The 22,313-nt window shown below is 43.2% G+C and overlaps 1 protein-coding gene across 1 annotated transcript; it reads left to right on the top strand.

Moving 5' to 3' along the window:
* The first annotated feature begins 8,792 nt into the window (after positions 1-8,792).
* On the top strand, positions 8,793-20,320 carry LOC147418303 (DNA topoisomerase 1-like). Its single transcript, XM_086507565.1, has 17 exons — positions 8,793-8,808; positions 9,076-9,198; positions 10,114-11,582; positions 11,657-11,851; positions 11,992-12,072; positions 12,162-12,221; positions 12,409-12,503; positions 12,899-13,055; positions 13,131-13,256; positions 18,073-18,153; positions 18,238-18,328; positions 18,414-18,547; positions 18,722-18,787; positions 18,869-18,958; positions 19,127-19,230; positions 19,312-19,480; positions 19,561-20,320. Exons 2-17 carry the CDS (start codon positions 9,195-9,197, stop codon positions 19,627-19,629), a joined length of 2,991 nt encoding a protein of 996 aa, XP_086363691.1. The 5' UTR covers positions 8,793-8,808; positions 9,076-9,194; the 3' UTR covers positions 19,630-20,320.
* Positions 20,321-22,313: the final 1,993 nt, after the last annotated feature.

The raw sequence follows: 22,313 nt of genomic DNA, 5'->3' as shown, positions 1-22,313 counted from the left end.
CATAGAGTTGTGCACATGAGAAACATTGATCAACTGATCTTTTGGCGCTAGTGAAGAGGTAAGATATGCAAGGCTTTGGTTGGCACTACCAGGGACTTTGCGAGAACAAGAAAGAGATTACATAACTGTTGTCAATATGATGACCAAACACCAACTACTTTGTGGGCCATCCCATCTCTCTCAAGTTTAATGCTTCCCACGATTGTGGGGTGTTAGACAAGGGGAACTAGAACCTAGGAGTCCACCTCCCAACCACCCACTATATAGCATGGCTCCTAGCCCTTTGCCCTAGTTGGACTCCCTTTCCACACTGCCTAGCGAGGCCTTGCCCTTGTCTAGTCCGGCCTTGCCGTTGTCCTAACATTACTCCCCCCTTAAAGAAGAGTTTTCATCCTCGAAAACAAAAGTGGGAAACTTCTTCTTAAGAACACTAATGTTTTCCCCCAAGTGGCGCCTTCCTCAGGTCGATCTTTCCACTTGATTAAGGCTTGTTGACGTACATGATGACGCGTATGTAAATCATGATAGTCGAGAATACGTTTAGGTTCATGCGGTAAGGTAGGAGGTTCAACGAAATCAACCAAAATCTGCTGGTCAATGACATTGTTGTCCCCATGTAACTGCTTACGTAAATGGCTTACATGAAACACTGGATGAATACGAGAATGTGTAGGTAGCAATAATTTGTAGGCACGATTACCTACTCGCTTGAGTATTTTGAAAGGCCCACAATATCGGGGAGATAATTTAGGTGTTGACCCAGTTTTCTGACTTTCTGAATGTTCTGGCACACGTAAAAATACTTCCTCCCCTTCCTCAAAGGTAACTTGCCGACGTTTCTCATCAGCGTACTTCTTATACCGATCCTGCGCTTGTCGGACATTCTGACGAGCGAGTTTCAACATATCCATGTGGTCTTGGAGAAGATCCTTAACCTGTTGGAGCTTTTTGGTTGCCAACCCCACCATAACAGGTGACCTAAGTTAAAACCCCATACATGAGCATGAAAGGACTAAATCCAATTGTGACATGCTTAGCACTATTGTAGGCAAACTCAAGAATAAGTAAATATTCTTCCCAGTCTAACTGTTTCTTGCTAACATATGCTCTTAGCATATCCTCTAGCACTTGGTTAACTCGTTCAGTCTGACCATATGTTTTTGGATGATCGGTTGTACTGAGGTTTAGTTGTGTACCCAATCGTTTGAACACAACCCTCCAAAAATGACTATTAAACTTGGGATCACGATCACTGACAATGTTACTTGGAAAACCATACAACTTGTATAGATTGTCCACAAATAACTTGGCTAGTTCTGGAGTCTTAATCGTTGATTTGGTTGGAATAAACTTACATAGTTTAGTCAACCGGTCTACGACCACCCAGACCGAGTCATGACCTCGTACAATGGTTGGTAAACCCACAATAAAGTCATAGAGATACTTTCCCATTTTCCATTGGGAATCTCCAAAGGATGTAAGAGTCCTCCTGCTTTTAGGCGCTCTGCTTTGTTAACTTGACATTTTTGGCAATGCAAGACATAAGCTTGAACAAAGCCATGTAAAACTGGCCAGTAAAACTGTCGTTGTACGAGAGCATAAGTCTTTCTAATACCCGGGTGCCCTGCACTTGGACTATCATGACATTCATAAAGAATTTGGCGCCGAATGTCTGTGTCCGTCGGTACACAAACTCTCCCCTTATGGAGTAGGTACCCATTATCGATGGTGAAATGCTTCCATCGTTGTAGTTCATCACTCGATAGAGGAGAACTATGTGTGGAGGTTAACGTTACACTACCATCATTGGAGTGAGAAGGATCCCTCATTTGTACATGGCTCCACACTTTGGAATATGCTTCATCATGCTCATATTTACCCTTTAGAGAATCCAAAAATTCACTACAAAGTTCCATAAACAAGAGAGAATTGATCTCCGGCATACGACTTAGAGCGTCAGCCACCACGTTGTATCATCCTTTACGATACCGGAGCTTGGCGTCATATTCCTGAAGAATCTTGGTCCACCTGGCTTTCCGACCCTTCAAATCCGTTTGGTTGTGTAAACCATTCAATTCTTTCATGGTCAAACACAATCTCAAATTGAGCACCATACAAATAATGCCGCCATGTTTTTAAGGCAGACACTATTGCATAGAGTTCGCGCTCATAAGCAGAGTAGTTCTGCTGAGCTGCATCAAGCTTCTTGCTTTCAAATGCAATTGGTTGTATGTCTTGTAACAGGACTGCTCCAATAGCACGGTCACTGGCATCCGTTTCCAAAACGGATGGTTTCAAAGGATCTGCAATAGCTAGTATGGGAGCTGTAGCTAATGCATCCTTGAGCGTATCAAAACTGTGTTGTTGAGCGGGTCCCCACTGAAAAGCTTTGCCCTTGCCTTTCAATTGATCTGTCATGGGAACAAAAACATTAGCATAGTTTTTAACGAACCTTCGGTAAAAACCTGCAAATCCTAAAAGAATCTGTAACTCTTCCAGATTTTTATGAGAAGACCACTGCCGGATTGTATCCACTTTGGATTGATCCATATATAGCCCATTAGTTGAAATAACATGCCCAAGATAGTGAATTTCTTCTTTCATAAAATCACACTTAAATTCCTTGGCATATAATTTATTTGTTCGTAACAATTCGAACACCTGCCTCAGATGTTGTAAGTGTTCTTCTTCAGAAGCACCATAAACTAGAATGTCTGAGAAAAACGATGATAAATTTTCCCAAGTACGGCTTCAAGACACTATCCATAAGTGTCATGAATGTTGCGGACGCATTGGTTAACCCAAAGGGCATAACCAAAAACTCATAGTGTCCAAACCTTGTTCGGAATGCAGTTTTGGGTATATCAGCCAGTCGAATACGGACTTGGTGATAGCCTGACCGCAAGTCTATTTTCGTAAAAATGTGAGCATGAGTGAGTTTGTCGAACAACTCATCCACACATGGCAATGTGTACTTGTTCTTACTAGTAACCGCATATAAGCCACGGTAGTCTACGCACATGCGCATACTGCCGTCTTTTTTCTTCACTAATAGGATAGGAGAAGCCCATGGTGAATAACTGGGTTGGATAAACCCTCTGCTAAGGTAGTTAGCAAGCTGACGTTCCACCTCAGTAGATTCAGAGTAACTCATACGATAGGGCGATTTACTGACAGGTTTATTGTCTGCAACCACATCGATGCTATGTTGCACTGATCGTGTTGGCGGTAATCTTGGTGGAAAATCATTAGGAAAAACATCGTGAAATTCCTTTAATAAATTTTGTAACTCACTAGAAACTTTTGCTTGTTTGGATGTAGCCATTGGTGGAAGAGATGAGAGAGAAGCATGCAGCGTTGAGGAATGTTCAACAGATTCAATGTTAGAGAGAAAATGAGACAATGAGTAACACAATAAAACTTGATCTATTTCATTATCAGAAAGGAGCTGCATAAGCTCAGCTGTATATATCAATGGTGAAGAAGGTACATACTTCTCTCCTAACAACAACACATGTGCGCCATGAGATTCAAACATCAAGCTGTTGTGCTCATAGCTACGCTTCAGTGATGGTCCTAGGCTATGCAACCATTCCCTACCAAGGACCACATCTGCCCTCTCCATGTTCATAACCTGAAAATCCAAGGATGTGGAGTAGCCTTGTACTTCCAACGGAACAACTCGGACTTGAGTACCCAGATTTCGGTATCATGTCCATTCATCATTGCTACCTTGTAGCGGTGGGTACTTGGAGTTTGAGGCAATTTGAGTTTTTTCACCAATCTGTAATTGATAAAATTGTGAGTAGCACCATCATCTACCAAGATGCGCACCTTGTGCCCTTGCAGAGATCCGTGCATACGTACTAACTCATGTGGTCTGAAGGTCTGTTGCCACATGGAAGCTGTGAGACAACATTCATGCACCACCTCGGTGTGTGTTACTTCCACTGTAGAGAATCGTGAGGAAGACTCAAGAGGCAGCAGTTGCACCGTGTGCATTGCTTTTTCCTTGCCATGAGCAACAGATTTCCCTTGGGACAATCCTTTTTGCCATGACCGCTTCCTAAACATTGAGAACATAATTTCTCTTTCTTAGCTTTATCAAAGTCCTAAGGAGAAAGAGGACCTCCGGACCCCTTGGGTTTTTTAGATGCTTCTAGATTGGCTACTATAAATTTCCTTTTATTGTGCCCATATTGTGTGCGTGTATTACCATGTGTATTAGCAGGCACATGATTATGATGTGATTTCTTTTCATCTGGATCATCGTGAATATGTGTCATAATAATCAATATCTAATTCTCCTAAATGATTTTCTCATATTAAACTGATCATTTAATGTGGGGAAGTGCCAGGGGAGAAAAAGCTAGAATATTGGTTAAGCTAGCAGACCGGCCACAGTAGGGATCAAAAGGAGGGAAAATAGGGATCCAAAGGGGGGGCCATCTACAAAAGAGCCATGTGCAACAATGGGCTAAAAAGACCCTAAGGTTCAGCCCATTAAGACTTCCAAAATGCTAAGGTTCCAAAATTCAAAGGTTGTGTCCAAAGGGTTAAAGCTTAGGGAGAATTGGATGCTTTGTGTGCTCTCCAAAGTCAATGCACATCCCTACATGGGAGGGGGCGGTCCCTTCTTCTAGGGGATGAGAGAGAAAGCCACACACACACACACACAAGCCCCTTTACACAAAGGGAATTAGGGACACATGTCAGCTCCCTAGCGCAGATGCCCACAAGGTGTGCCCAATTCCTATTGGATGACCCTTGAAGTGGACCAATGAGAATTAAGCTAGAGTAAATCTAGTTTAATTAATTTAAAAACATTTAATAAAAGAAACCAATAAGAATTAAGTCTCCTAGAAGACTATTGGGCAGTCTCCCAAAGGGTCCAATGAGCATTCAGGAGCCCCATGGCTTGCCTGATTCCTATTGGCCAGGAGGCAAAGGGGTCCAATGAGAGTTTAGTTTAATTATTTAATTACCTCAAGCTCTCACAAAAGGGGAAAGGGGGACACATGTCAGAAGGCTATCACTTATGCTGCTTAATTATAATTGGCTTGACTTGGGGAGGGCCAATGAGACTGCAGGAAGAGCAAATAGCAAGGGGGCTCGCCCAAGAGAGAGGGGGGACTGATTTTTGCTTGGCATTATCACACACACACTCACACAATCTCATGTGTGAAGAAAGAGAAGACTATCTCTTCCCAAGCTTTAATGGAGAACTCATCACCTACTCCAAGCTTGTGAGATAGAAGCCTACCTCAACACTCTCTTGGCATGTGGATGCAAATCCAACCAAGAGCCAAGCTTCAATGCATGCTCATCTCCTCTACCAAGCTAATTACTAAGCTAAGCTATGCTAATATGAGTGATTATGTGAGGAGATGTACATCTTTCTCGTAAGATACTCCTTCTTCCTCTCAATCTACTCTCATACCCTGCTAGATCTCACCATCTTCGAAGGTGTGTGAGGTCTTGGGTCTGAGAACGGGGATAATTCAAGTTGTGTTTGTTAAGTGTTTTGCTTAGTGCATGAAGCTTCCATCTTCATTGCACTAGCTAGTCTTGAAGGAACACAAAGAATTGTATTGTACAATGTCTCTCTTGATGGGAGAAACCATAATACAAAGCCTTTTGGAGGGGGGACCGGCTCCATGTAAATCCGGTCCTCAACTGTTGTTAATAGCTTAATTTCTCTCTCTTTTGAAAGTATTGTTGATGCTATCTAACTAGGTGTTATGCTTTTTGTTGCTCTCTCCACCCAAGCACTCTTGTAATTCTCATTAGGAATCTATTCTAATGAAATGCCCACTATGTTCATGCTAATTTTCGCTACACATAAGTTATTAGGCCATTAAATGTTACAATATGTGCTTTCACTATGGCTCCCTCAAGTGTTTTAGGGTCTTGGGTCTTGACATGCTTCTTAAGCTCTGGTGTCAGACCACGTATAAACCCCCGTACTTGCTGAAAGTTATCTAAGCCTTCCAACTTGAGGATAACATCCCGATAGTGAGATATATATTCAAGTAATGATGGGTATTGGCGCATGGAACACGTGTCCCAAGCTGTCCAATTCCGATCTGCCTCATTTGTAGGCAAGAATTCTTTGCGAAACATAGTTTCAAAAACTTCCCAACTGTGTGGCATGATATTCTTCTCCTTGAGAGACATCCAACATTTGTAGGCCTTGCCTTCCAGAGTTAAACTTGTTTGCAGTGCTCTGACTGCGTCCGAAGTACACCGTAAGGCGTGAATTCCATCCCACTTGCTGAGAAAGATATTGTCTACATCCTTATTGCGGTCTCGGTCTTCTCCCTTAAAAGTCGGTGGTTTGGAGTTTTTCAACAACTCATCCACCTCTTTTGCAGTGAGAATGTGCAAAGCATCGGTAGATGGACCTTTTCCATGATCAAAAGGGCCTTGCCCCTGTGTAGCAACGTGCTCATGCATGTGTGTGTCAGCAGGACCCTTGGACTGCTGTTGCATTAATTGGATCACTAACGTGGATAATTTAGTGACGTTGTCATTTAAAGATTTAAAATTTTCTTCCATGACTGATATGCGTGTCTGAAGTGTCTTGAATATCGAGCAATTCATAAGTGTCGTCACCTGTCATAGTGTCGCGGGCACTCTCCGTGAGAGCATCTAGCCACGAGCCATCATGGACAGGATTAGGCATATTTTGCTCGAAATCAAAAGTCATATTGATATATGAATCTATGGCGACACAGTGCAGTGCAAGGAATAGCAAGAAAAATACATGCTGTACCGCAATCGATAAATACCGATAAAGAATCCCGTTGATACCGGTAATTAGCCTTGCTAATTTTGTTCATGCTCCAATTGCCGCTGAGGATGTAATCTTGCTCCTGGTTCCAAGAAAACAATCTGATACGGTAGGTGTGTTTGCCTTGAGCATCCGTACTGCACTGGTCTTTGTATTTTGGATAACTTGCCGACGACTTGAATGAAGTTACGAAAAAATAATATGTAGTATACGCAGCAGAAATGGCAACTTGCCCTTTGTATTTCCCGGCCTTGCCCTTGCTTGGCCCTGTCAGTATGCCTAGCTTTGCCCGAAGCTTCACAAGAGGGAGGGGGGGTACCCTGCTGTGGGTACCGTCCCTTGTTTGTGGAAAAATTTAGGGTGCCCACTAACCCAAAGGGTCGGGCGCCCACTGGGTGTGAAAAAAAAACGCCAAACACAAGCGATCGCGAGCTCGCAGGCAGCGTGAGGCAAGCAAAGCCCACCTCACCGTGGGTGCTGGTCGAAAGCGCCTGCCACCACAGGCACGTGGAATGCTCAAGATACCCGAGCAATGCCGTCAAACCCGAGAGGAGGCAATTTGGTGCAGGTCCCGTGTCGGCCCCTTCTCCTCGCAAGCGGGGTTGCCCACCTAGTCCTCCTCGTCGTCCTCTTCACAGGGGGTGAGCTCCACAGTGCTCTTGACTGCGACATGCAAAAAACATGCAAAGCTTTGTGTGGCTCTCCAACACCATGTATGTCCCTTCCCAAAAATAGGAACCTTGCTCTTGATACAAATGTTAAACAAGGGGAGCTAGAACTTAAGAGTCCACCTCCCAACCACCTACTATATAGCATGGCTCCTAGCCCTTTGCCCTAGTTGGACTCCCTTTCCACACTGCCTAGCTTGGCCTTGCCGTTGTCCTAACATGGGGTCTATGTATAAAGGGACCAATCATGGGGTCAATGTATAAAGGGACCATAGAGTAGGGCTTTCGTGCATGATCAAAAGATGTCTAGCTGGATGTGCTGGCTACACACACACGGCGCGCACACACACACACACACACACACACACACACACACACACACACACACACACACATCACACAAAAAAATCTTTCAAAAAACCCTTAACATAGGAAAAATTTCTCTCTAGCTTTCAAAGCATTCTTTCTTTGAAACCTAGACTCTCAAAAAACATACATACCCCCCCCCCCCCCCCCCCCCCCCCCCCCTTACACAACCATGATGTCTCACTCTTAGTTCTCAAACATGTAATCAAGTAGACCTCATCATTAAAAAAATCCACTGAATTTCACACTCAAGTAGATCCCATCATGAATACAACCTCTAGAATTTCATCAATGATTTTAACATGCTACAATATATTTGCAATCGTTGTCGAATGACAACTAGTGATGGAGATGCACTGGCTTTGAAAACTTAAGTCATGGGTTCAATCACTCTCTTCAAGGCTATTTAGTCCTACATTACTTATCTTTTTTTTTCCTTTTTTTTTTTTGGGGGGGGGGGGGGGGGGGGGGGGATGTTCCCATGGTCAGGAGGCCCTTCTTTGAGTCTCCTCAAGGTTCCCCTACAAGCGAGCATTGGAATGTTTAGTGTTCATGGCACTGTGTCCTTGATCGCTAGAGGTCCATAACTGGTCTAGCTCGCTCAAAGCATAGTCATAATTAGCTTCTCCTTGAAGTTGTAATGGGAAAAAAAATGAAGCTTCCCCTTGACGTAATATAAATATAACAAGATTGAACGACCATTTCAAACCCTGTAGATAATTTTCCTTGGTCGGCCCGCGAGGTGCTTGGTTCGATCACCTGACTCTGCCGCACACTAACCAACTGGTAAGCATCGATTTGTGCCTGCTTGAAGTAACTTTTATCGTAGGACAATAGATAGCTGCAGGCTGCAGGTCGCCATTCTTTCCTCGCAATTTGCTTTCGCGCTCGCCGTGTGTTTTGAGCATCCTGCAAGCTCCCGTTTGCAAGTTGATTCGCAATCCTTCAACCGCGGCAAGTGCTTCACCTGCGATCTCAAAGGTTGGTTCTGTTCTTTTAGGGTTCCTATACACCGCCTTTCTTTTCGTATGCACATACACCCACCCACAAAATCGCGCACAGAAATCAATTGAAGAAACGGTCGCTTCCATGCAGAGGAGGTCTGATCAATGCAGGCACCCTATGACCCACCTTAAAACGTGCACACACGCTACCCATTCATTTTTTTCACTTCATAGAAGCATCCGGATTTCTGTCTTTGATTGGAGATATGCTTTGCAAATGAGCTATGGTGTTTTCATCATCCAGGAAACAGTCACAAACATATTTACACTCGGAGGCTGCTTGGCTGGTTTACAAGCATACTGGAGAGACGGATTGCATCATGCGTATTATTTTGGCGCCTTTGATTTCCTGAAGATTTCTTCATGAGTACGTATTGAACGTCTATTTTTATGAATAGACAGTTGGGATAATTATCTTTTGTTGTGTTAGTGAGGACATAGAAGGTTGCTATGGGCAAGTGACAGTTGAGGTCAATCAGAGGAGTGAAATGTTTGGAGATGAGCTATGAGAAGTACTCAGTTGTTCTTTTTTAAGTTTCATACCACCATGTGCTGCACAAAGTAGCTGAAAATTGTACCTTGGAGATGACTAGTAGTTCAAAATTATCAAACAGTGATTATAAATAATGTATACCGCTGACGCAGGATCCTGTCAGATAGCCATTGGCTTCCCCATGAAGCTACAAAATAGTCGTCACATGCTTCGCAGCACATTTAGAATAGCTCCTACTGCACTGTTGACCCCTAGTTCTTCTGAAACATGAAGCTGCTAAATAGGTCTCATGTGCTTGCAGTAGATATAGAATAGATCACTGAACTTAAATTCTTTTTTGTTGATTAAGAGGGACACGAAGGGCAAATAGTTGTTTGAACAGCCTTCAGCTGAGTAATCCAGTTGGAGGTCTTTTCAGATACCTACCATTCCATACAGTTGTTTTCGTGAAGTCAAATGATAACAAGGGTTAAGGGGTTGTTTACAAAACTTACAATTGCCAACCTGCAGTATAGTGGGTGGGATTTTCTGAGGTCAACCCCCCTTGAAAGAACTTTTCCATTATGATGTAAACTAATTTACAAGTAAATGTGACTCTTGGAAGTCACACTTCTGCACCCCCTCTTTTTTTTGCATTTAGAAATAGCTTTTTGAAGTAGCAAAGCAAGCTGTCCATTTCTATATGAGTGGAGGGTTCCAATGCATTCTTGCGCGATGCTATGCATGCTCTTTGGTTTATTATTGTGTTTTACATTTAAGCATGTTCATATTCTGACTGTTTTAACTCAGGTCTCGAAAAGTCCAACAGTGGTATGCCTGAGAAGCAACCTTTGGCCACTCATGGGAGTACTTTTAGCAAAGGTAAAAGTTCTGTAGTAGGACACAATGCTTCCTCTGGACAAGCCTTGCAAGGTGGGGTGAGATCACCTTCCTTTGAAACACATGGCAAGAGTTATGCTAAGCCATCTCCGCATGGTAGTGGGAACCCTTCCACATCTAGACTATCTTCTCCCAATGGTAATAAATTTGGGTCCCAGGACAGCGAGTCCGATGATGAGAAGCCGCTTGTTTTCTCGAAGCGACCGTCACCTTCAGTAAGCATGCATCCAAAGGATCACTCAAAAAACGGAATAACTTCTTCAAAGCTAGATGCAGAAATTGCAAGAAAAAATTCTGGGAATGCTCGGGAGCAAAGTTCTCATCGATCTTTCGAAGATGACTCTGATGAGGATAACGCACCTCTGGCAAGCAGGGTGACTGCTAACAATAAGCGTCCTCTTGAGATCTCCATGCCCAGAGGTCGAATGGATGATTCAGATGAAGATGATGATAAACCCTTGGTTCTAAAAAGACCAGCCAATGGTTCTTCAAAACATTCTAAGGAACTAATCTCACCTAAGGACTCTGGTTCCAAGAAGAGACCTTTTGATGAGAACTTAAAGGACGATTCAGCTGGCAAGAGGCTGAAGCTAATACCGAAGTTGTCAAGTAAGCCAACAGGATCTCTTGGTAAACCATCTTCTAGCCTACTTAAACCACCATCTGGTACGCGTGGACTGCCCAGTTCTTCCCCCAACTTAGCACCGAAGCCATCCTCAACTGGTTTGCCCAAAGCATCCCCGACAGCTTCCAGCACAATGTCCAAGCATGCTGCAACATCTAAAACATCAACGGAAGCTTCCAAGCCTCCTAATGGTTTGCCGAAAGCATCCCCAACAGCTTCCAGCACAATGCCCAAGCACTCTGCAACATCTAAAACAACCACAGAATCTTCCAAGCCTCCTAAAGTGTCCATAGCATCACCCAACACTTCTGGCACACCCACAAAGTCTGCAATAAAGATGGGAACGCCCAATATGTCTACAGGGTTAACCAAGCCTTCCAGCACACCAAAAGATTCTACAGCAAAGAAGGAAATCGATGAAGATGAAGATGAAGTTCCCCTTGCTCAACGGATATCTGTGCCAAAAGTGGCGAAAAAAGTTGTGCCTGTGAAGAAAATTGTCAGTAGTTTAACAACCTCTGTAGCTGCAAGGAAGCTGGTTGAGGCCAAAAAGGCAAGGCTGAAACAACAGCAGAGGCTAATGAGCAAGAAGGTTGGGAAAGGGGGTGAGATGAATGCGCCTGGTTCAGGTGGTGGACAAAAGTGGACTACTCTTGAGCACAGTGGTGTCATCTTCCCTCCTCCATACAATCCTCATGGCATAAAAATCTTCTACGAAAACAAACCTGTTACTCTTACACCTGAACAAGAGGAGGTCAGTCTCAAAAGCTTTGTGGTATTAAAGTTTTGTTTCATGTAAGTATGTCTTGAAATGAATCAATTATGCAGGTAGCTACAATGTTTGCTGTGATGCGCGAGACTGATTACGTCACAAAACCCAAGTTTTTGTCTAATTTCTGGAATGATTGGAAGAAGATTTTAGGGTCTGGCCATGTAATACAGAAGCTTGAGGGTTGTGATTTTACCCCCATATATGAGTGGCATCTTGCGGAGAAGGAGAAGAAGAAAAACTTGCCGTCTGAGGTAAATTATTGTTAATTGCAATGGGTTTTTTCCGGTGTGGTTGAGCTAGGAGAATATTCTCTAAGTTTATATGGTGTGCATTTTTATGTTGATGTACCCAAAATGCTGATTTTAAAGAATTTTTCATCTGCAATCGGCAGGAGAAGAAAAGGATCAAAGAGGAGAAACAAAAGCAAGAGGAAAAATACATGTGGGCACTTGTGGATGGTGTAAAAGAGAAGGTATCCTTTTTTCACATCTGCTTGCTGACACTGTTGTTGGAAAAGCTTCGAGCCGCTGTAAAAGTGTTTGTGATGCTGTTCTCTATCAGGTGGGAAATTTTCGAGTTGAGCCACCTGGCTTGTTTCGCGGGAGAGGAGAACATCCCAAGGTCTACATTTTTTTCAAGGGCTAACTTTTTGGTGATTGGGTAATAACTGTCCTGTGATTTCATATTGGGAGCCTGAGGCTATGGAGGGTGTAAGGGCTTAAAATTCCGTGTTCTCTTTTGCGTCTAAAATTGTCTGGGCTATGGTTTTTGGTTGGGTAACTGGTTAGAATTATTTTTCTGTTTGCAGATGGGAAAACTGAAGCGACGAATATTCCCAGAAGATATTGTTATAAATATTGGGAAAGATGCACCTATACCAGAATGTCCGATGCAGGGACACAGGTTTTCTTTTCTTTTAAATCTAAAAAAAAAACTTTCTAATTTAGGTTAATGTGCCTATCCGAGCCACATGAGCTCATTACCTCTTTCTCAGTGAACCAATAACTACTTTCAATAGCATCATTTTGACTGAATGTATGCTTTTTTTCGGGGGAGGGGACTTAAGTTGAAAGGTTTTCAAGATGGTTAGCATGGACTGTTCCATAAGGTTTGCTTTATATGGACATAAGATATGTACAAAAAAGAGCACGGAAAAGTGGAGTGGTTAGGTTCATGGACGTCCTCGCATGATGAACGTGTGTACTTTCCGAAGCGTACTGCAGAAAGACAGGTTGCAATGTGCTTATTAAGCTTGAATGAACTTTGACCATGTGCATGCTCTCACTGTGTATGTGCAGGTGGAAGGAGATACGCAATGATAATACTGTCACATGGCTAGCTTACTGGAACGATCCTATCAACACAAAGGAGTTCAAGTATGTTTTTTTGGCTGCAAGCAGCAGTTTGAAGGGTCAAAGTGACAAAGAAAAGTATGAAAAAGCGCGGACTCTGAAGGTTTGTGTTTGTTTTACCGTAGTTTTATCCTCAGTGAGGGGTTGCAGTAGGCTAATTGCTTGATGTTATGGGCAGGATTATATAGAAGACATTAGGAGGACTTACACAAAGAACTTCAACTCTGCTGATAAGACCAAAAGACAGATAGCTGTTGCCACGTATCTTATTGATCGCCTAGCCCTCAGGGCTGGGAATGAGAAGGTAAATTTTGAAGACTTGCTTTTGTAGAGAGTTTATTGTTTATAAGCATTTTTAAAAGGCCAAATTGGCTTATTCAATCAAGAAAGTAGAAGTGCCTCATTGGAATACGAGAAATTAGCGCCATTAATTTTTTTGAAAAAAATAACATCAGTGATACAATGTGAAGCGGTAGCTGCAGAAACAAGCATGTGTTACTGATTGCAATGTTTACCTCATAATATGCTGTATGACAGAGGTTATAGTGGCCATAGGCGCCCCTTGTGGCTCGATGAGTGCCAATATTTGTTGAGGTCTGGGAATGAGGTGATGTGTGTAGCACAGTCTCGAGATAACTGCTCTTGAAAGCCGCTTCAGACGAGGCAGGCACCTCAGGTAATTCGTAGGGGCTGTAGAAGAGGGCCTAGTGCTGGAAAACTGTTGTATCTTGATGGCATACTTTCATTTTCTCTTCTATGTCTTCTGATGGTGTCGTGGTTTCAGAGCTCAAGCAAAAAGAGGCCAAGGCATTCTTGATCCTTGAACTCTCATTACGATGGCATGGTCTGAAGTCCTCTAGGAAGAGCCAATGTTTCTTGACCTTTATTCTACTACTGACGAATTTAGTATTTCTTTCTCTCTCCACTGCCTCAGCTTTGAAATGCCATAGATTTGAGAGCCTTTTCAAGAATCAGTTAGCAACCAGAAGTCGAGGGTGCCAATATAATTTCTCAGCCAGAACATCCTGCTGATCAATAGGAACAAAAACTGTAGTTTAGTGCTGAGTGTCTCAAGTTCCTAGCTAAGTGATTGATAGCTGACCTTTGGCTGCGAGAGGGAATAATCTTTCAAAAACCGGGTAGAATGTAATTGACTAGCTATTTCATGAACATGTATTTTCTCAATTTGTGCAGAAAAGATTACTTTTGTTAACCATCAGAAGCAATGTGAACATCTTTGATTGCCATAAATGGCTAGAGTATGTTGTAAGGGCAGCTAGTAGTAGGTCAAACTTAGAAGCAGAATGCCGGCTAATACAAGTTGCTCTGCAAGCCTATTTTCTATGGGTTTAGGTTCGAAGCCCAATCTTCATGATGCGAGAGACTACTTTGATGTCATTCTTTATTAGTAGGCTGTGGGTTGCGTGATCCATGTGTGCATTATAAGGCTGGATATTTAGTACGTAGTCTTGAAGGCGAGCATATTTATGCATGGCTGACGGTCTAAGCATTTGAAGATGGTAAAGCAGATCTTGACTATACATCTTGGGTTATTTTATCTCAAGGAAGGATCATTGCTGCCAAATTTACATGCTTTTCAAGACCCGGGTTAGGCTGGTTGCTATGACATACGAGTGACCAGTGACCACTAGTGGTTTTTGGTTCATGCTTGATAGCTTATGCATATCTTGGTCGAGCAAGACTCAGTTTATAGTTGCGAGTTCTTGTTTTGAGGCTAAGTATAGGACAACTTTCCCAACCACTCTTGTGTTTTGCTCGAATGCCTTATGTTGTTGCTGGACAACATTCTTTCACCAATATCTTCATTGACATTTAGAGTGCTTTGGCAGTTGCAAGGAATGTGAGTCTAGACTTTCACAGCTATTGTTGAGTGCATGCGGCTAAGACAACTTAGGATTGACTTGGGTGTTGATGTCATCAGCCTTTGTATACAAAACCCATGTATCAAAGAAATTTATGTTTGCTCGCCCTAAACAATCAAGCAAGTTTCACTAGAAGTAAAATTTGAGTTTCTTGTTTGAACGCAAGTTACAACACCTTCTATTAAGGCTTGGACACTCCAAGCAGAAATCAATAGCAACACACGTACAGAAACTGCAAAATCATTAAACTTGACAAGAAAGAGAGAGAAGGAGAGTCGACTTGGCACGGTGGAGTTCTGTGCCCGGATGCACTGGCTTCACGGATTGGCGCCCCTTCCGGTATTTCTTTATTATTATGCGCGCAAAGTGCAACCCCGAGGGTCCAACTCTCTCCGAGACTTTGCATCCAGATGCTCTGAGAGAGTGACCCTAGGGACACTTATAAACAGTACAAGGGATGCTCAAAAGCACAACCCAAAAGCATCATATTCCAAAAGCACTTAACCCCCAAAAGCTTCAGTCCCCAAAAGCCAGGCGTAGAAACTGTAAAGATCTGTCAGCACGAATTGCGAAAATCCGTATGCCTGTCATTTGGCACCGGGATTTCTGTATAGTCCTGCCATGTCAGCAGTGCATACTGCCCTGCATGATTTACGGGACTCCTCCAGAGATCAAGCTTTTTGGTTTTTTAGGGTTCTAGGCCCCTTGGCGGGTGCTTCACAAGTTTTGTAAGTTACAGGGTTGAGTTTCTCTTCGTCCACTTGGCAATTCCTTTCTAGTTGGGCTCGTCACTTAATCACTTTGTGACACCTTCTTACTATTTCCATGAGGAAAGCTGCATGGAGGCCATCTCTTTCCCTTTCTGGATTGGGACACACACTCCCTTCCATTTTTCAGCCATGGAGAGCCTACCCCTATATAAAGAAGCTCTCCCCTCTTATTCTAGTATCTTTGGTGAATGAAGAGAGCACGCATACGTGCTCCCATACTCCTGTAAAGGATTGAAGGGTGTATAAGCTCTACACACACACACACACACACACACACACACACACACACACACACACACACAATGATGAAGTGCTTCTAAATTGATCACGAGAAGGTGAGTGTTTCAAGCTAATTGCTGAATTTTCTGCATCAAAGGACTCCACTCCAGCACACTCGAAGCGTCGAAGAAGACAATCGGTTGTGTGCCCATTGGAAGGGCTTTGGGGTAGCACACGGACGAGTGAGTTACTCCAATACTTGTACGTGTGAGTGGATGAGACCACATGTGGAAGCCACGAGAAATTTGTTTGCTCTTGTTTGATGGCGATTCCATGACGAATTTTAGCTTAACACTGGTAATTTCGGAAAATGTGTTCTTCGGGCCCGGCCGTTCCGGGTCAGTTCTGTGTCATTCTCCATCTTCTCTCCCTATCTCTCTAATCTGCCTCTCTGAGTCTCTGAAGTTATTTATATCTCTACGTATTTTTTATGCTATATCTCTATACATATCTCTCTTTCTCTTCGAGCTCTTGCTGAGAATTAGTATTTAATCTTTTGTGCAAAGGATTAATTGGTAGTAGTAAGCTTGTGGTGTATCAAAGCTGAGTTTCAGTTGGAGGACAATCTGCCACCACTATCTTCACTGAATGTCAGAGTGCTGTAGTTTTGAGGAACCCAGTGTGCATGCCCTCAGAAAGCACATTGAGGTCTATTATCATTATGTTAGGCCCTAGGGAGAGACTCTCCGCAGGAGGGTCGGTTTTGATTATGTGTATGCAGGAGAACCTTGCTGATCTTTTCACGAAGGCTCTGCCTTGTGAGATGTTTGAAGGTTTTCACAAATATTTGGGCTTTTTGGATTGATCACATAGGGTCTATCACTTTCCTATACATGTTCGTTGCATTATCCGAGAGACATTTGCTACCATATTATGTGTGTGTGAATACTTAAGATTGCCAGGGCACTTTTTTCCCTCACTAGGGGTTTCCCCCCCCCCCCCCTTCCTTGTATACACGTCCATCATTCTAGGGCAAGCTTTATCTCTGTATTAGCACACTCTGTAATACCTCCTCTTGTGTTGAGTGCTCTTGAGCTTCTCCTTCTCATCCTCTCCATCTTCACATGCATTCTTGCAATCGTATTTCCAACAAGCAAACTCTTGTCTAGCAATATCCACTTGTTTCCGTGCTTCAGAGTGACGTGTTGTTCTTGAGCATTGAGAGTGCCATACTAGTATTCCCAATAAATTGTCACGTTCTATATAATGTGGAATTCCACCGGATCATCGAGCATCTGTGCTTCAATGTCATTTCTCCAATCTGCAAGTGGAAAGTAAGCTAATTTGATCTACTCGTTATTAGTTACATTAGAGGTTTCTTGCATTTACAGTTGTCAGCATACAGGCTTGCTTTGTACTCACAATTGTATTTGCACCTCTGGTATTGGCACCATTTCAGTGTCTTATTTTATAGAACACAACCTCTGTTGAGTGGGTGAGAGAGAGAGAGCTGACAGCTTGGTCTCACTCTTCCTTGCTTATGTGTTGGGATATAGGGAGTACCAAATTGCTTTCAAGGGGAAGTCAATATCAGTGGCATAGTTTGGCCACCAAGAACATAACTAGTGAGAAAAATGGTGAGGAGAGTCAGGAAGCAGCAACAGAAAACAATGGCATAGTTTGGCTGCGAAGAACATAAGTAGTGAGAAAAATGTTGAGGAAGCAGTGCTGTTAAAAATGTTATGACTCCAGAGCTCTTGAGGTTTATGGTGTGGTACTGGTGTTGGTTGAAGCTTTCAGTCCTTGCATAAAAGAGCAACAATGGAGCTTTAAGATCTATGTGGAAGACTCTATTGAGGAAACAAGAGTGCAATCAATCAATCATCTAGGCTTTAATCTGGAGGATCATGAGGAAGGTTTACGCTTCGTTAAAGCCATGTATTACAATAATTGCTCAGCAAACAAGATATTTTGATCAAGCCTCTTTTAATTTCACCAGATTATTAAGAAACTTCTTTTTAACAGAAAATGCTTATATTATAAGAAGCGCAGGGGGTTAATTTTATTCAGCAAGTCATGGAATAAAAGGTAAACTATGTGAAAATCAAGGGTACAGTTACAATCAGGGTTTCAACAAATTAGGCAGTGGCTTGTAACTTGTTAGAACGAATTTTGACTCTGGAGTCTTTCTGTGTGAACATCCTTTCATTGCTTTACACGTCGTGAAACTCTCTTTCTTTGTTTTTAGGATGATGATGAGGCGGATACAGTTGGTTGTTGTTCTTTGAAAGTGGAGCATGTCACACTGGTTCCTCCTAGATCACTGGAGGTCAGATTGCATTTTCTGCTTCAACATCGCGCTGTTTAAAATCTCACAATGCTACAATTCTTCTGACTGCTGTAAAACTTGCAGTTTGATTTTCTTGGAAAAGACAGTATCAGATATTTTAACACTGTCGAAGTTGAAGAGCAGGTTTTCAGAGCTATTGGAGATTTCAAGAAATGTTGGTGCCAAGGCCCAAAACTCAGAATATCAAGTTCTTGCTTCTTGTCACATGTTATTTTGGCTTATTTTCTGAGCTTTTGCAGCCAAGAAGAATGGACAGGACCTGTTTGACAAGCTGGATACTAGCAAATTGAATGCTCATTTGAAGGACATCATGCCCCAGTTGACAGCCAAAGTCTTCCGTACCTATAACGCATCAATCACCTTGGATAGATTGGTAAGTTTGATCGTTGCTGTGCCTTAGTTATGCCATCCCATTTGTTCATTTCTTTGTGATCATATGGTGTGTTATTCAATTTTGCTTGTTGACTGTTTGTGGTAAGGGTGGAATCCAGATCAGTTCTTTGGCTTTCTAGGTTTGAACTAACTAGGTATTTGTTTCCTTTACCAGCTTGTGGACACAGACGGTCAAACTGTACCAGAGAAGATAGTATCATATCAGAAAGCCAACAAAGAGGTTCTCCCTCCTTTCTATATCATGGGTATTTTTTTCAGTTGTTCTGGTTAACATCCTCACAATTTTTGAACTACTATTCAGGTTGCAATTCTATGTAATCATCAAAGATCAGTATCCAAATCGCATGGTGCGCAAATGGAAAGGTTGGAAGGCAAAATGGCAGAGCTTGAGGTATACTCTTTTTATTTTTTTTCAACGCTTGCCATAGTTAATGTAGTGATGGATTTGAACTTTGAATGCATGTTTATGGATTTATAGAATCATAAATAAATTTGCTTATCTGCCCATGACATGAACATTGTCATAAATTCAAAAAGTCTGGATCCTACTGCTCTGCAGGATTTACTCAAGGAGCTCCGTGTAGACTTGGACAGGGCGAAAAAGGGAAAACCTCCTTTGAAGGATGCAGATGGGAAGCCGAAACGGAATCAAAACCCAGAGGCGTATGCTCCTTTGTCTCTTTTTTCTGTTTATGCTCTACTCTTTTTGTGGGTGTGTGTTTCTTGACCAGCTTGAAACGGCAGGTTGGGAAAGAAGATTGCACAAACACAGCAGAAGATTGCGAAAATGAAGTTGGATATGAAAACCAAGGATGATCTGAAAACTGTGGCTCTGGGTACCTCAAAGATAAACTATTTGGATCCCCGGATCACTGTTGCTTGGTGCAAAAGGCACGAGGTACCAATCGAAAAGGTGAGTTTTGCCACTCAAATTGTGCAGTGCCGATGAGTGTCTGGTTTTGTTGTGGACATGACTCTTGTGGGATACAACAGATGTTCAACAAATCTCTTCTGGCGAAATTTGCGTGGGCAATGGATGTGGATATGGAGTATCGCTTTTAAGCCATTCTGTCATGCAGAGTGTGGGCTTTGTATAAAGAGCTGGAGGTGTAAATGGAGTTAGCACAACGGCTAACAGCTTGGAAGGTCGAGTCTCTTGTAAACAAGGGTCACAGCCACACGGGGCTGGACGCATTCTTTCTTTCGTGGTACGTGCAATGGGAAATTCGTTGTTGATGAGCGGCTAATCTCAAAGAGTGGGTGTAAGGTGGGCGTTGTACTGTCGCATAGCCAAGGTCCGTGTAATTCTTTTGGCAAGAGAGAGACCAAAGCATTCATAATCTGCCCTTGACGTAAGAGAATAGATGGGCGGCAGCACAGTTTTCCAAGGAGGTGCTTGGTGTTCCAGGCAATGAGCTGTATCTCAAGAGGGGGTCAGCCAGTGTAATAACCCTCGCGTTGTATTTTGAACCACACGGGAAAAAAATCCAGTTCATTCCATTGTAATTGAACCATTTCAATTAGTTAGGTTCTTTGAGGTCAAGAGCGTCTTTAATGTTCGATAGGCAAACTCTGCCTTTCGAGTTCTAGACGCCCAAGCATTTACTACATGGTCAGTAAACTACACTGGCTAATCTGCAGTTTTGAAAGCTGTTAAAATGTTTCAGCATGAAATGCTGCAACACTATTGTGTACTTTTGGAGCCAGCTTTGTTTGGTTCAGTTGTGGTTAACAGGTTATGGACTGTTGTGGATTATGGTTTCAGGAATTTGTGAAGGGTAAGTAAATTGAAATCTAGCTTCTGCATAGTCGTTGAATCAGTTTTTGAGCCGCTAGTGTAATTGACCGTGTGAAGTCCGATCACCTAAAATTTTGAGTATGGTTGGAGGGTAAACTTTTTGGAGCTCTCTCTCTCTCTCTCTCTCTCTCTCTAAATTTGTTGTGGGTAAGATGTCTCGAGTTCAAGACTCGTCGTATAGTTCTAAGAGGTCTCTTTGGGATTGTTCCTACGACATAAAAAATTCTCCCTCTCACTTTCTCACTCTCTCATGATAGAGGACTCTATTTTTGTTTTTGTTAGCAGCACGAGCATTTCTTGCTCGCATGATACAAGAGGTGTCCATAGGCTTTTCACTGGGTTGCCTCGTTGCACTCAAACCCATGACCTTGGTCACAGCGGATGAGTACTCAACCAACCAAGCTAGCTGCTGTGGACTTGTTATTGTTTCTTACATTAGGATGACATTGACACAGTGCATGGTTTTGTCTCGTAGGCAAGTTCTCTTTGGCCTCTATGGGACATTAATGAAATCTCTCTCTCTCTCTCTCTCTCTCTCTCTCTCTCTCTCTCAGGAAATGGGAGTACCCACAGAACTCATTTGGGGAATCATGGCATTGTACAGCTCAGTAGTAGGGCATGTACGCACCTCGGAGGGACTTTCTACACCGGTTCACTCCACTATTGGGGTGAAGCAGGGCTGCCCGCTCTCTCCTACTCTTTTCGGTATGTATGTGGATGAGGTTTCTGACTACATTGACAACGATGGGGATAAAGGTGCTCAGTTGGCAGGGACATGGATTCCACTTTTGTTACATGCTGATGACAAAGTGTTGATCTTCGAATCCCCAGAAGGAATGCAACGCCAATTGGATGCTTTGCATACGTTTGCCCACGAAAGTGGTTTGTCTGTCAACCTGGGTAAAACCAAGGTTATGGTGTTTAATACCACCCCACAGTGGATTAGGAGGTCAGCACCTACATTCACATGCGGCTAGGAGACAGTGGAGTACATAGACGCTTACAGTTACCTTGGAGTGGTTTTTAGCGGACCTGCATTCTCACTCAGAAGAGCAGTAGAGACTACACTTACTAGAGCCCACGTAGCATTGGGTAGATTGGAGAGGATGTGTTTGCAGGTTCAGTTGCAGGAGCCTCGGACGAAGCTCTGGCTCTTTGACACCTTGGTGGCTTCAGCATTGCTCTATGGGGCTGAGATATGGGGACCTTCACTGGATCACCATGGGAGGCTGGGTCGCTCAAACGGATGGGGGAACATGGAGAAACCTCTCGTATCTATGATCTCGCGGCTCATTAGAGCCAAGGCATCAGTACCACGGGCCATTATCCGAGCAGGGCTAGCGGCCCCCCCACTAGTGGTAGAGGTGCTCGCCAGATCAGTCTCCTTCATAAACCGTACATGGGAACTTCCCAGAGATAGATATGTTCGCATAGCAATTGAGTCCTCTCGACAGTTAGCCATACAAGGATATACAACATGCTTGTATGGGGAGATGACATCATGGTTTCAGGCGCATGGGTTTAGCATAGACAGGCTGCCACCATTCCAGTACTCATTGGATGCACCATCTCTCATTCTTACACAGTCGGAGATCACCAAGCTCATCCGCCAAGACCGGCCCCAGCTAGACACTAGGAGGACATGGATACAACCAGCACAAGAACTGGGCACGAAGATGGCTTTCTACAAGAGACCACCTTCTCCAGCTTACGGAAGATGGTTTTGTGATGAGACCCAGATACATGGATACCCACCTGTCTCATGGGATACGGTGTGCTATTGGCCAATTATGCACATCGTCTCACCAGCTGCGGATTGAAACTGGGAGATACAACGGAGTACCAGCAGAGGCCAGGACATGCCCCTAATGTGACATGGAACTCGAGACAGAGCTGCATTATACATGCCGCTGCCCCATCTACTACGAGATTCGAGGCCGCTTCCATT

This window comes from Adiantum capillus-veneris, chromosome 30 (assembly GCF_014529385.1).
Source record: "Adiantum capillus-veneris isolate H3 chromosome 30, ASM1452938v2, whole genome shotgun sequence".
NCBI classification, from domain to species: domain Eukaryota; kingdom Viridiplantae; phylum Streptophyta; class Polypodiopsida; order Polypodiales; family Pteridaceae; genus Adiantum; species Adiantum capillus-veneris.
Note: the sequence above shows the minus strand (reverse complement) of the source record. Positions and strands in the feature narration are given on the sequence as shown.

Excerpts from the sequence above, each read along its gene's own strand:
- LOC147418303 (XM_086507565.1), top strand. Across the intron at positions 11,852-11,991 it reads AGAAAAACTTGCCGTCTGAG|GAGAAGAAAAGGATCAAAGA; the intron begins GTAAATTATTGT and ends TGCAATCGGCAG. Across the intron at positions 13,257-18,072 it reads TCAGGGCTGGGAATGAGAAG|GATGATGATGAGGCGGATAC; the intron begins GTAAATTTTGAA and ends CTTTGTTTTTAG.